This window comes from Adiantum capillus-veneris, chromosome 1 (genome assembly GCF_014529385.1).
Source record: "Adiantum capillus-veneris isolate H3 chromosome 1, ASM1452938v2, whole genome shotgun sequence".
Classification (NCBI taxonomy): Eukaryota; Viridiplantae; Streptophyta; class Polypodiopsida; order Polypodiales; family Pteridaceae; genus Adiantum; species Adiantum capillus-veneris.
In genome coordinates, this window is record NC_140931.1 from 80,973,399 (window position 1) to 80,988,018 (window position 14,620).

Here is a 14,620-nt window from a genome sequence, read left to right on the forward strand (position 1 = left end):
AATGGGATTTCATCATACATTCCTTGAGAGATATGGGCCTCTGTGAAGGAATGATAAGAGCCATCCTCACTCTCCTTAGAAATGCCAACACTTGATTGTGTGTGAACAATGAGCTTTCTTCAACGATCAACCTTGTTTGCTCTATCATGCAAAAATGTCCAGTGACTCCACTTTTATTTGCAATAGTCAGTGAAGGCCTCACCAATATAGTACACAATAGAATTTGCCAAGGGAAAATTAAAGGAATCACTCTACCGGATAAAAAGTAGCTATGCTTACAACTGTTTGACGGATGATACCACAAGTCTCCTACACTATGATGACCAATCATATCAAAATTTTGGAAATGTCTAGAGATTTTTTGCATTGCTGATATCACAGGTCTCCTACACAACAATGACCAATCCATATCAAAATTTTGGAAGTTTCTGGATTTTTTTTTTGCATGGAATCAAGGTCAGTCATCAATCGCACTACAACACGTATCTGGAATCAAGGTCAGTCATCAATTGCACTAAAACACGTGTCTACTCTTCCACAAAGGTGTGCTCAAGTCATATGGTTGCCAAATTATTGAGGAAGGAGCACCCTTCCAGCTGTTGGGCTTTTATATTAGTCAGAAGCAAAGGTGGCACTAGGTCCTTAACAAATTCTTGCCCAACCTTAAAACAAGGGAAGGATTTCTGTCTAGTATACTTAGACGAGTGCTAGTGTGATAAACCACTTTATCATTGCCCCCTTACTCTTCTATGTTTCTTTTTGGCGACCTTCAGATTGAGCTCTGCAAAAAATCCACATGATCTGCAGGAATTTCCTTTGGAAAGGAGACCCATAAAAAAAAGGTATAGCTAAAGTCAGCTAAGAAATATGCATTCAACCTAAAGACAAGGGAGGTCTAGGGATCATTGACATCTCAACACCTAGGGTCCTTTTCCAACCCTCACAATGATTAAGCACAATTAATTCATCAACAAATCAACCACTTCTCTTTGAAGCACTCTCCATCACGGTGCCACCTCCCTATCTTAATCATTTTTGCTCACCTTTCCAATCAAAAGCAAGGGTTCATAATTGGTCAGAGGTACGTGGCAAGCATGTAATAAGTACAAACCACATCTCATCCTAGATATCCATAGCAAGGCACAATGGGATAATATGAAATTTGACTATCCATGGTGGTCAGCTTTAAACATTTCTCCCCTCGCCCTTGTGACTATCAAAAAGCTCACAAACTACATAAAAAAGGCTTTTGCAACTAACAGGACTTATGGGATAAGGATAAAGGTAGGTTCTGGAATGTTGAGGAGGTGTTGTCCTTATTTGGCATCTCGATTAATAACGCTTCCTTTTTGAGTCAACGCTCCTTGCAATTCTCAGAAGGTCATAGCTAGAAGATAGGATGTGGAGGCCAGATGGGGAAACTACAATGGCCAGAAGCTGGCACCCTCTCCATAAAATCCCTTGCCTCCATCAACCTACTTCGACACCTTAAATGCAACAAACAATGGGCAATCTATAAAGATGCTCGCCAATGGATTTTGATTTCCTCCCAACTTTGGGTTGATCCCCTCTCCAAAAAAATCAGCATTGCCATGGCTAATACTTCATAAAAGTGTGTGGACCGGCATGTAGGGTCATAAATAAGGACTGGGTAGTGAGATTTGTCTCAGATGCAAATCAGAGCCAGAGGATACTTTCCACTTGTTCATTGATTGCAGAGAAAACAAAAAACATATTTATATTCTAACTTAGTTTTGTACCCTTAAATGCTCTAACTTGTCTTGGAAACATATTTTACTAGGAGATTTCATGGGCTTTCCCACTATTATTTGGAATGCCATTTGCGTAGAAGATCTTTGGTATATTTGCATTGAAATAATTAATAAATATTTTTCCCACTCATAGCCAATTGGCAATGATTGGATTGCTGATGCTATTTTGCAGGCATGTGAAGCAAAAAGCTGACTGCGCAGCTAGACCTTGGTGCACCTGTGTCACCTTGAACGATATGTAGTAGCAGAAGAAAATAAGTGCAAGGAAAATCTAGCTAAGCATGTGGAAGTTTTTCTCAAGCCAATCCAAGAATGGGAAGGAGAACTCACCGATTTTGCGGAGGCTCTTTTGATCAAGATGGATATCATTCAAGAACACTTGAGCAAAGTTTCTTCTATGTATGCTCACTTGTTTGAAAGTGTAAAAGCCAACCAATAAATGTATCTATCAGCATGTCTTCTGATTCCATATGTAACCCCCTTTTATCGAGCTCGTCTCTCAAAAAATGTAATTTTGACTCTTTTCTAAAATATTGGGTACACCCTACCTGTTGGTTCATCTTTATGTTTATTCATTTCTCCGCCAGATTCCACATCTTTGGCCATACTACCTAGCTTGGGGTCACTGAAAAATGCTATCCATCACCTACAATAAAAGAGTCGAAGGCAGCTTTCGAGCTTTACCTCTCCGATTCACGAACTTCCAGCCATTGCCTTAGACCAGCAGGGTGGGACCTCACGCTGGAGAGGGTGTCGCTTGCAATAACTAAAAAAAACATATGGTGGTTTGGAGACAATTTGGGTTGCAGAATCGAGAAACTTACAGTGACATGCTCGACTCCTAGCCATCTCCTTCTTCTTTCCGCATCTCGCTGGATTCCACCTCAATTTTTGGCTTTCTAAAAGAAACCCTTAGTGTTGTGTTGGGTTAGGGAGACTCCTTTCATTTCACATCCTTACATGATGGAGACTTACCTTTCATTTCACATCTTGACATGTCTTTATTTTTCTTGAATTTTATTGTTTTAGAATGCTAAAGTGAAGCTTCACCTTGCATAAATTTTAATTAATTTTACACACACACACACACACATGTTTTTTTTGCATTCTATTGTTTTAGAATGCTAGAGTGAAGCTTCACTTTGCATAATTTTAATAAATTCTATACACAGATATATATATTAATTAGTTCTTTTTATTTCACCTTTCATTTCACAACTTCACATGGCTTTACATTTCTTGCATTTCATAGCTTGATTCCAGTCAGTGTTAACGTTCGAGAAAGTCTCTTTTATTAAGCGGTTGCTGATTGAGTTTCTTCTTCACAAAGAAGAAAATCAGAAATACTAACAAAAATTTTGAGATTTACAAAATTTTTGGACGACTTTCTCACATATTTCATCGGTTTTTCTTCCGTTTACTATGGTTTGCAGTTAGCTAGTCTCGATTTTCAATCGGCTCAAGACTAAGCTGAGGCAATCCTTTCCCAAACATCGATACCAATTTAATTCAACCTAACAATTTTATCACTTTCTTATTGTTTTTGAAAGCCATCGTGACCCTTTCACTTATTGGTGACCCTTTCACTTGTTTCAATAAAAACGAACGGGTACCCATATACCACACATATTTAAAAAAAAAGAAAGAATTATAGTGTCGTGAACGAAGAAAGATTACTCTAGCACTGGGCTCTTATGCCTGATGGAGTGCGTGGCCTCTCTCAGCTCTCCTCCTTCTTCGTGGTCTCTCCAAGCTGCTTCACCCCACAATGGAGCAAGCTTGTTGCAGACTTACCGTACGTGCCGCAGTCTTATGAAGAGCTTTGCCTGCCTAGCTCAGCCAGACAAGGAAGCCGCATTTGCGAGGCTTGTACAAATGAACCCCAAAATCAATGATGAGGTAGTGTGTGTGTGTGAGAGAGAGAGAGAGAGAGAGAGAGAGAGAGAGAGAGAGAGAGAGAGCTGCACGAGTTCATGGTGATGGTATTGTGGCCATGTTCAATGCACTCTATCACTATAAGATGTTGGTAAACTGTTCAAGCACACATCATAGTTCATACGTCAGTGGTGGCAAAGGTGGCCTCCCTCAAAGCTGCTACTAGAGATATGTAACTATGGGCTGCAACCCTCCTCCCAATGGGATCATCTCAACTTGTTCTGTGCGAGAGTGAGACAAGATCTTCCAAAAGCTAAAATGACACACTAATCACATTGTTACTTCTGCACACTGGCATATGTAGAGTGGTGCATGTGTACGCATGTGAGGCTTTTAAAGAAACACAGCATTTAGCACCTCAATCCGTATCTTTGCCTGTATACGTCAGGTTTTTTCTTTCGTGTTTTTATCACCATCAACCAGACCATGCATAGTTGAGAATATCAAGTTGCAACATAAGAAACACACAATTGTTAAATTTCTTATGCTTCAAGCTTTGTTTTTACAGACTAAAACATTGATGTAAAACCCATGCATGTACTTGTACCGTACTTTGCAATTATACAAGAAACAAGGCTGGCCAAAAACTGTTGCACTTTTGATCAGGTGTTCCTGACATATTGACGCTTTTGCTGTTTCTCAAGTCCAACACTTTGAGAGGTCCTATTTGAGAACACCTCTCTGTACCAGCTAGAGATGTGGAGTTGTTTTAAGGGCTCAAGGGGACAAACAGAGTATGATTGATTTAAGTGCTGTTTTTTTTGTGGCAACAACGTACTTTTGAAGCAAAAAATTCAAAAGAACATTTTGTCGAGCTCAAGCATGGAAGGCTTTCTTTGAGAACACCTCTTTGTACCAGCTAAAGATGTGGAGTTGTTTTAAGGGCTCAAGGGGACAAACAGAGGATGATTGATTTAAATGCTGTTTTTTTTTTTGTGGAAACAACATACTTTTGAAGCAAAAAACTCAAAAGAACATTTTACCGAGCTCAAGAATGGAAGGCTTTCTTTGTACTATTTTTTTCCTAATACTCGAAAAACTTTGACTGTGCCAGCAACCTTACTTGGAGGATTTAGCAGTTTGACAATATGGGAATTTGAGGGCCTTCATGTTGTTTGAAGAGAGGAGAGTTTATGTTTGAAAAAGCATGATTTTGTACCAATTTTTTTCATATTGTTTTATGCACCAGCCTGCGTACACATAGAAGTTCAAAGTTGGAAAATTTGGACTGGAGGGCCTTTTTTTTTGGTTTTGAGGGTACATTGTTTTGAATGCTTGTTTCTTAACCAATTCTTGGGAAGAAGATTCAGAACATGGACACCAAGCAACAGCGAGCAATTGTCACACAAATTATGATTTTAGATGACACGTGCCTGAATGTGCACTCATATCTGACACAATGTGCTTTTGTGTGACTTGATTTTAAGCATGGTAGGAGTGGCAAAGGGAGAGGAGAAGAGAATCAGAAGAGCTTAGAAAGAGAAGAGAGCAAGAGGAGAAAGAGGAGGCACAAAAGACAGAGAATTACAGAGAGATAAGCAAGAGAATGGAGAGCTATGATGAAGCAGAGGTCAAACGAGCTAAAGCTCTGGTGGCGAGCTTTATCAAAGCTGGGGAAGAAGTAGAAGAAGTAAGCACATTTCTGTTTATTTGAGCACTTTCTTCTATCCATTAAAGCTATTCTTGTTTTGAATATTTTTAGTGCTTCTGATTCATGTAAGTCAGAGGGGATTTTTTTAATTGAATAGACATCTGCAGGTTGAAATTAAGTTTTTATTTTGTAAGTGAGAACTACTCATAGATAAGGATTGGCGACTAAGCATTGTGGGCTGGATTTTGAACAAGTATTAAGGTGGTCTATTGATTCACTTCTCTAGACAGGAAGGCAAGTGCACATTGTGGGCTGATTCCTAAACGAGAAATATTCAAGGTTGTTTATAAGATGCCACATGTTTTATTTTGGAAGGACAAAAAAAGAACTAGGCTTCTTTTGTTGTTGGACACATTGTGAGAGCCAATATTACAATTTTATAGCACGCTTATTAAATCATGCACCATAATTTTAGATGATTCTTAGCTTGTGTAGTAAAAGAGGGCCATAGACAAGGGGAGTTTGTCGTTGCAAGCCTTCTGGTAACTAGGGATGTACACCTAGGCACAAAGAAGAGGTGGTTTGAAACAACTGAGAATATGGTCTTGCAAGTCACCTTATTGGTGGATAACAATTCTCGTCATTGGTTGTCCCTCTCACGGAAGAGTGATTCTTTCGGGGCTTGAATTTGGCTAAATGATCCATTTTGCAAGGCCTCTCCAAAAGCAGATTGGCATGGGTTTATGTCTTGCATGGTCCTTTGCAAGTATGGGTTTTTTTTGTACTCCGTGCTTGTGTTTTGGGTGACTCTTTAATTTCCAAAGCAAATACACATTTTGAGTCCACTACTGGATTAGGTCCTATGTATGGAGTTTATGCTCCTCGTGCATGGGTGCAAGTATCTTTGACACTCTCTCTTTCTCTCATTCAAATATCTCTTTTGCCTATGATGCATCATCTTTGTCGCTATTTCGCGAGTCTTTTTTCTTGTCACAATTGGTGGAAATTGTCACCATTTCGATTCCGCTGCACCTGACATTGGTATCAAAGCTTTGAAAATTTTGCAATACTCCGCTAATCCCCAAAAAGTTTTGTTTTTCTCTCGTGTTTTTGGTTGTGTTGGTAGCCCTTCCGTGTATACTCCTCTCTTTCTTGGAAAAGAGAGAAATGCAGGCTTGCCATTGCTGGTAGGACTAAGCGCCTTGAGCGTCGGAAAATAGTTGTATACTGGGTGTTGCATGCGGGGTGCGCCGACGAGGGTGTAGATGGGTCAAGGAAGGTCACAAACTAATCTTCGGGAGACTAAGAGCAGGAAATCCTTGCATGATCAAGACTCGTAGCGGTATGGAGACCTCCACCAATGAAGAAGGCGAGCAAGTTCCACCTACGGATCCTCCCATGAGTCCTCCCCCTACCCCTCCCTCTTTGCCACCAAATCCCACAATGCTATGATGCAGATGACAATGGAGATGATGGTGCGGCAAGAAGCACGTTAAATAGAGCGTGCGGAAGCGGCCCAGCGAAAGGAACGTCGATTGGCGGCCTAAGTGGAGGTAGGTTGGAAAGGGCAGCCATGCGTAATCTTTTCACATCTTTGTGGCGGTTCGATCCGATACCCCACCTTCGGTGCCGGATCATGAGAAGCTTGCTAAGACCATCGTGGAGGCGACCAATGCTACATGTACGGCCCATGAACCAATTTTTGAGAAGATCACGCTCAGTAAGTATGACGGTAAGATGGATGCTACTGTCAGGTTGCATCAATATACATCCTATTTTGCGGTTGTTAAAAAGTCTGATAATAACAAAGTTCTCTTGGCTTATGCATCTCACTGGTGATGCCATCACTTGGAAGGATAATTGGATGGAGAAGGAGGAAGCCCACATGGCGGTCCACTCTGCGTCTCTCCTTGTTCCCCATCTCGAGCTTAGTTGGGAGAAGCTCGAGGAGAATTTGAAGACGCGCTTTTTGCCTCCACAGTACTTGAAGCGATTGAAGGAGGATTTTTGGGCTTTGTCTCAACAAGGTAAACATGTGATGTCATATGCTAACCGTGTGTCGCAGTTAGGTGGACAATTGAGGAAATCGGATGAGGAACGGTTGGAGGCCTTTCTCTTTGTATTGGACCGTTCGATCAAGTTTGACTGGAAGCCGGTGATCCAAAGACACTGTAAGAGGCGAATGCTTGGCTCAATTCCAAGAGATGAAGCACAAGAAGGGTAAGCTCAAGACGACCAACAGTAGTGTTAACGCTTCGTCTCAAGACTCCTAAAGACAAGGAAAAAAATTCTCATGGGTGTCATGAGGACGTGGCAATTGCTAACCTTAGTTGTTGGTTTCTTTCTGATAATTTAAAAAAAATTTTTGAGACCCTTTTTTTGAAGTTGCAAATGGCCGGACGTTGTATGGCCAGTGTGAAACGGTCGCAGATGGGAAGTTGGTCGGTACTGGAATTCCAGCAGTAAAAGGGTGTCTAGGCTCCGTTCAAAGTCATCTAGGTCCCCCCGCCGCACTTCATAAGTTGGTGGATACTAGGAAGCTAACTCAAATGAGGCAAACTGGACACTTGGCGGCTAGAGATGCAATTGCTAGACTCATCCCAGCTGGGGGCGCCCATTTCAAGAGAGGGGGCTGATTTTTGCCCATAAGTGTGTACTATAGTGTGTGTGAGTAGGTGATCACATGTTTAATGGAAAGCTTGCCTTCTCCCTTGCTCTATGTAGCGTGACGATTTGCTCTTGCGCATCTCTCTCTCCCCTTTGCACATATGGTAATGCCCTTCTAGTTAGACTTCTCAGATGGCCATGTACAGTTATTGGGGTTTTATGCGCGTTTGCCAAGGCAAGAGCCTTCTGTACAGGAACCGGATTAGCTACTTGCTAATCCCCTTCAGATACGCGCAATTCCATCGCGAAGGAATGTGAAAATGGGAATGGTAACAATAAAAAGAACTCTTCTAGTTCTTCTCAATCTAATTCTCCATCTATATCTCAATCTAAGGGCGATAAATCTAAGGATAAGGGTAAAGGAAAATCTGATAAACCTCAACCTACAGCCGATGAAAAGATTGCTTGGGGAGTTTTAGGTGGTCAATTAAGTAGAGAAGAACAAGCATTGTATGCAAAGGAACGTTGTTTTCATTGTCACGTTGTAGGTCACATGAAAAAGGAGTATCCTAAGAAAGAATCTAAAAGGAAACCTCTAGTGTATTAACTTCTGACTCTACCCGCCAAGCGAACGCTATGAGTGTGGTAGAGCAAGAAGCTAAGCAAGAGGGGATTTTCGAAGAGGATGAACTCATAAAATGTTATGGATATGTGAATGGTCAAAGGGTTGTTGTGTTGCTTGATTTTGGAAGTTCTCATTCTATCCCTACCCTCTCAGTGTAAGGGTTCTCTGAAGGCATGGACGCTTCAATCCCTCAAGAATGTAGTGATGTCAACTTAATCATTCAACAAACTCAATTTACTTGTCATTTTGTGGCATCTTAACTTGCAAGATGTGATATCGTTTTGAGCATTAAGTGGTTTCGCATGTTTAAGCCCATTGTCGATTGGGAGAAGTGTACGCTTCTCATCAATGATAATGTGTCGCAGTGCATCCTCATTCGAGGCGAGAGGCATTCCCTCTCTCCCTCTCATCTCTCATGTCCAGGCAAATAGACAGCTACGTCGAGGAGCGCAAGCGGCGGTTATCTATGTCAACCCCACATCATGAAACTTGGGTATTCCTGATAGGTATACTGAGTTGTTTGAAAAGTTTGAGCAATTGTTTCTCAAGGATGATCTTCCCCCTTCACCTCCTCTCCTCTTGAGTGACTCGAGGATCATGTCATCGACCTAGTGGACGGAGCACAACCTGTAAGTAAGTTTCCATATCGTTTGAACAAGGCTATTGAAGAGAAGCTAGAGCGCCAACTAGGTGTGCAACATTTTGGTCTCGGAAATCTATGGATATGTTCGCAAATGGGATTAGTCAATTCGACATCAGTGAGATCTGGGATAGATCTAGATGTGATTGCTACATATGTTGCCAGGAATCATGGTTCTAGATCAAAACAAAATCTATGGACGTGATCGCACTATGGGATTAGTTAAATCGACATCAGTGAGGTCCGGTGCGGATCTAGATGCGATTGCTAAATCGGTTGCCAGGAATCACAGTCCTAGATTCTATGTGATGTGATTTGAATGTGATGTGATGTGACTATCGTCTTTGTACAAGTGTTGGATTTGTGTCGTCTAGTGTGTCAGTACTTAGAGTCAGTGTCTACTGAACTGGTTTATGGCTTATGTGTGATTTTGCAGGCGTAATCGAGGGCGATTACAATTCTTTCAAGAGGGGGGTATGTCACAAAATGATGACGTGGCAATACTGCTTGGACACACACACACACAGTAGATGACGTGGCATGACAGTACGACATGGTGACATGGCAGAAGGTACAAACTGTCAGTATGGCAGATTGACGTGGCAGACAGTACGGACTTTCATGATTTGCGCTGACAGGTGCTGACCTGGCAGCTTGTACGGATTTTCGCAAATTGCGTTGATAGCTTTTGGCAGCGTTTTGGGAACCAGTTGCTTTTGGGACTTCTTGCTTTTGAGTTTGGAAGCTTTTGGGGCTTTGCTTTTGGGCATCTCTTGTAAGAATAAATAAGCCCAAGGGCCTCACTCTTGAGGGCATCTGGACGCAAAATCTGAGAGCAAGCATTAATATAATAAAGAAATACCGAAAGGGGTGCCAAGTTTTGGGGCCAATACCTTTGGGCACGGAACTCTACCGTGCCATGTTGACTCAAGTTTTAAAGTTGTGAAGTATTTTAGGTGAATTTCTCGTGTGTGGTGTCGGATTCCCGACTTGGGGTGTCCAAGTCTGTGGCATCAACTTTGGGCGGGTCCATCTTTACACCTTCCGTTGAGATGATGTGTCCCAGAAAGTGTCTCGCAAGAAAAACTCGCTCTTTTTCGCATTTACAACGAGTTTATGTTGTCGCAGTGTTTGAAACTTGTAACAGATGGTGTCTGTGCCTTGCCTCACTGTTGGAGAAGACGATGATGTCGTCAAAGAAAGTGCCCACAAATGATCGGTACTCTCTGAAAATCCTATCCATCATGCGGTTGAATGTAGCCGGAGCATTCGTATGGCCAAATGGCATCACCAAATATTCATACAAACTCAAAAGTCGTGTTGAAAGTTGTCTTATATACGTCTCCAAGAGCAATTCGGATCTGATGATAAGCACTCTTCGGATCAATTCGGCTAAAGCAAGTAGAACCCTGAAGTGTGTTGAGTTTATCATTGATCCTTGGAATGGGGAATCTGTTTTGGTTCATTCTTTCTTCATTTTGGGCTCTGCTAACTCGGTAAGGTGGCCGGTTGGTGGTGTTCTACCGGGAATCAAATCAATCATTATGATCTTTCGGACGTGCATGAGGTAGCTCTCCTAGCAAGCCTTCAAGGAAACAATCAACCTGAGCTTGCAGAAATTCTTGTCGTTCCTTGTCAAGGTCGGTCATATTTGACCTTTGATCATTATTCAGTTCTTTCAAGAAGATCGAATCAACAAAAAGATTGGATTTCATCAAGTGGAATGGACTCGCCTATCAGTTTTACCTTGAGTACAATCTCGTTGCCCTTCTCATTCTTCAAGATGGCTTTCCTTGCCCTATAATCGACAACGGCGCTTTTCTCGTGAACTAGGAGGATGTCACACCCTTCCAAAGGCATGATGTAAAAGTCATACCCCTGACAATGCAAACATAGTTTGCCAAGGACAGGTTCAATGGCAACATCCCGTCCGGGTGCCGCTAGAACAGCCTCGGCTGTGGCCCCATTTCCTCGGGCGTAATTCCAAGTCGAGCCGCCAATTCGGTCGAATTAAAGTTGGCCTTGGCTCCCCCATCAAAGAAAATAAGGGCTTCCGGGTCTCGCACTCTGCTTTATGTTTGCAAAGTTCGGTACTTCTGTTCATCTGATCATGGTCGATGGTCCCCACAAAATCTGATAACAGTCCTGCTTTTGTCTTTTCTTTTCTTCCGCGCTCGGTTGTTACTTTGTAACTCTCTGGCGTATCTTCTGATGGTCCTCTGGTTTATCTTCTTTTCAAGAGTTTTGTCCAACTCTTTCTGCGAGCATAGGTTCTGCTTTTCTGCACGCGTTTGTCCTTTCAGCTTTCCTCCTGACGTGAGAGGAGAAGTAATGGCCTCACACAATCTCGAGTACATCTCATCAATCGGGTAATTCTTCAGGTGTTTCGCAAATCTCGGGTCTCTAGAGTACTTGATCATTCTTTTCACGCACGTGTTAACCTATAGTTGCCGCTTGTACTATGCTCTGGCAAACTTTTCCGCCGAAAATTTGCCCAAATGTTCATTCTTTTCTCTAGTTCCCGTGCCGGATTTCAACTTTTCTTTGTCTGCCCACCGAGAGGTGTTATATTTGTCAGATTCTCCCCGAAAACCCATGTGTACTCTTGGGTTCTTTATGGCTTACGCCCCTTTAAGACTGAGCGATGAAGATGGGAGCGCGCCCGATGCGCGATGTATGAAGGGTGGGAGTGGCTAGTAAGCCCAAGGTTGGGTCAAGAAGATTCTTTCAAAAAAACTGCGTGTGCTATAAAAAGGATTGGATCCTCCGTAGAAGAAGAATCTTTCTGAGCTCTGATACCAGTGTAACAGGCTTGGACACTCCAAGCAAGAAATTAATAGCAACACACGAACAGAAATTTCAAATCATTGAACTTTAATATATATATATATATATATATATATAGAGAGAGAGAGAGAGAGAGAGAGAGAGAGAGAGAATTGACACAGCCTGGCGGAGTTTTGTGCCCAAAGGTATTGGCCCCAAAGTCTAGCGTCCCTTTCGGTATGTCTTTATCATTAATCATTTCTCTGATACCACTGTAACAAAGTCTGAGCTCTGATACCACTGTAACATGCTTGGACACTCCACGTGAGAAATCAATAGCATCACACGAAGAAAAACTTCAACATCATCGAACTTTAATAGAGAGAGAGGGTGTCGATACGGCCCGGGGGAGTTCCGTGCTCAGAGGTATTGGCCCCAAAGTCTGGCGCCCCTTTCGGTATTCCTTTATCATTAATCATTGCGAAGTACAACTCCCGAGGGACCTCCCCGCTCAGACTCTGCGTCCAGATGCTTTGCAGAGTGAGGCCAAGGGGCTCTTATAAACCTACAAGGGATGCCAAAAGCAGAGCCCCAAAAGCAATTTGTTTAAAAGCTTCAAGTCCCAAAAGCATATGGGCCAAGAAAAGCTGCTAGCGCAAATCGCGGATTTTCATATAGCTGCCACGTTATCACGTCAACACAAATTGCGGGCGTCCGTACAGCTTGCCACATCAGCTCGATTTGCAGAAATCTGCCACATCAGCAGCTTCATGCGATTTGGATCTTCTCTTTTTTTTAAAAATTTATTTATTCCCCTGTGTCCCATCGGACGGGACCCCATAAGTTGGGAACAACTCATAAAGTTATTTTATTTGTCAACTTCCATTTTTTGATGCCAGGTCATCATTTTGTGACAACCGCCTCAATTTACTGCTATTGATTGCATCTTCGTTTCTTTGCATCCCATGATCTAGCTATCTTTGCATTAGTCCTTTTTTCCTCTTCAAATACCAACACTGAAGACTCTCGTGGAACCTCCCGTCTCTCCTAATATCTGGTTGTCTTAGCTCTCGAGGCACCGAAGGCTGGGTGCATCCAACTGCCATGTGTCTTATTCTGTCCGAACAAACCAATGTTCTCTAAGCCCAATGAAGAATACCCTTTGCCAGGTATCTTGTTGTGAATAGTAGGGAGTGAGAGATCATGGAGGATCCTTCATAAGTAAGGGGTAAAAGTTTAACTCAAAGAGTGGGGCTTGAAATCCATTGGTCAATGCCTTATCCTTACCCCAAAAAACTCCAAGGCTCCTACCAATCCATGAAAGATGTGGCCATTGGCCAATACCTCTGCAAGGAGTGTCACGAGGCTGTGAGGATCACTAATTTTATTTGTTGGTTTCCTTTCCTTGTTTTTTAGTTAATTTTTGGGACCCGCTTGTTGAAGTCACAGATGGCCAGACATTGTAAGGCCAGTGTGAAACCGCTGTCAGGAGTTTTTTGGAGCAAGGAATTGCGCATATGTACATATCCATGCATGGTGCATCGAATAAAGGATTGCCCATTTTCCATAGCCAGGTGGTTACGTGGGGTCCACATGTGTACAGGTAGGACAGCATGTACATAGTGCATCGATTTTCATTGTTACCAGTACTAGTGTGTTTTTTCTATAATAATGAGGAGTTGGTAGCGCGTAAAACTTCTCGAGGAAGCTATCCGCGGGCCGACGACATGAGGTAAGCAGGTGCGTTGGATGGCATCTAGTGGCGTCAGGAGGCCGAATGGGGTCAATGCTTGCACGTGGATGAGTACGGACACAACGTGGGTGTTTCCTTGTGATAATTATGTAGAAAGGTCATCATGAGGACCATATTTTGGGGCCACTTCACGTGGTGGCGAGATGCATTATTGGAAAAAGCTGAGTGCCAGGTGTGCGGATGATGCAAAAAGGTGACAACTATGCACTGCGAGGTCAGTTTTTGGCCTGTTCGGGGTCCGTTTGAGGTCATCTAAAAGGCCAAGGGTGCCCAAGTAATAAAGCTAAGTGTGGGAACTGAAAAAACAGAGAGAAGACCAGAAAAAACGTGGAGAGAAGAGGAGGAACAACCGCAGGTGTGTTTTTGGGGTTTTCGGAGCCTGTTTTGGCCGTTAATTGCTCATCCGAGGTCGGATTTGAGCACTTTGACATTGTAGACTGGGGTATTGGGCCGTTCCGGACGCGATGGCGCTGTCCATTTTGCCAAATTCCTCATGGTTTTTCTGCTGTTTTGGCTGTGTAAGTTTCTCTTATAAGCAAAGCTTATGCTCCAATTTGTGATTGTATCTGGCAAGTTTTACCTATAGTGTGTGAGCTATTTGCCCCATTGGTGTTGGCCCAAGATCTATTGTATCTAAACATCAGAAATTATCCTCTTTTGAGCTGAGTTTTTTGTGGGTGTGTGTGTGTGTGTCTCTGTGTGGAGTGGGCAAGTAGATAGTCTCTCTCCTCTCACTCCATCGGTGTGTTCCCTGTCTCGGTCAGGTGGGTTGTGTAAGCCGAGTGGTGCCCCATAGTGTGTGTGTATCATTCCAAGAGTGTGTGCCGGGTCTTTATAGAGGCATTGTGCGTGTTTTCATCTCACCCACATTCTTTTGGCGCCCCTACGGAGGACCTTCTTCGAGTACCTTCTGCTTCGAGCTTCAAGCTTC

At 42.7% G+C, this 14,620-nt stretch overlaps 1 protein-coding gene across 2 annotated transcripts in view; it reads left to right on the top strand.

Annotated features, from left to right (window-relative positions):
- The first annotated feature begins 3,418 nt into the window (after nucleotides 1–3,418).
- PAC (pale cress protein (PAC)) overlaps nucleotides 3,419–14,620 on the top strand; it is a 73,359-nt gene continuing 62,157 nt past the window's right edge. Inside the window, exons 1-2 of one of the 2 annotated variants that reach the window (XM_086517799.1) lie at nucleotides 3,419–3,671; nucleotides 5,143–5,337. In XM_086517799.1, the coding sequence (XP_086373925.1) occupies nucleotides 3,474–3,671; nucleotides 5,143–5,337 (393 nt within the window). In that variant the 5' untranslated portion in view covers nucleotides 3,419–3,473. The remainder of the gene's footprint in view (nucleotides 3,672–5,142; nucleotides 5,338–14,620) is intronic. The other variant, XM_086517805.1, reaches the window with a different exon arrangement.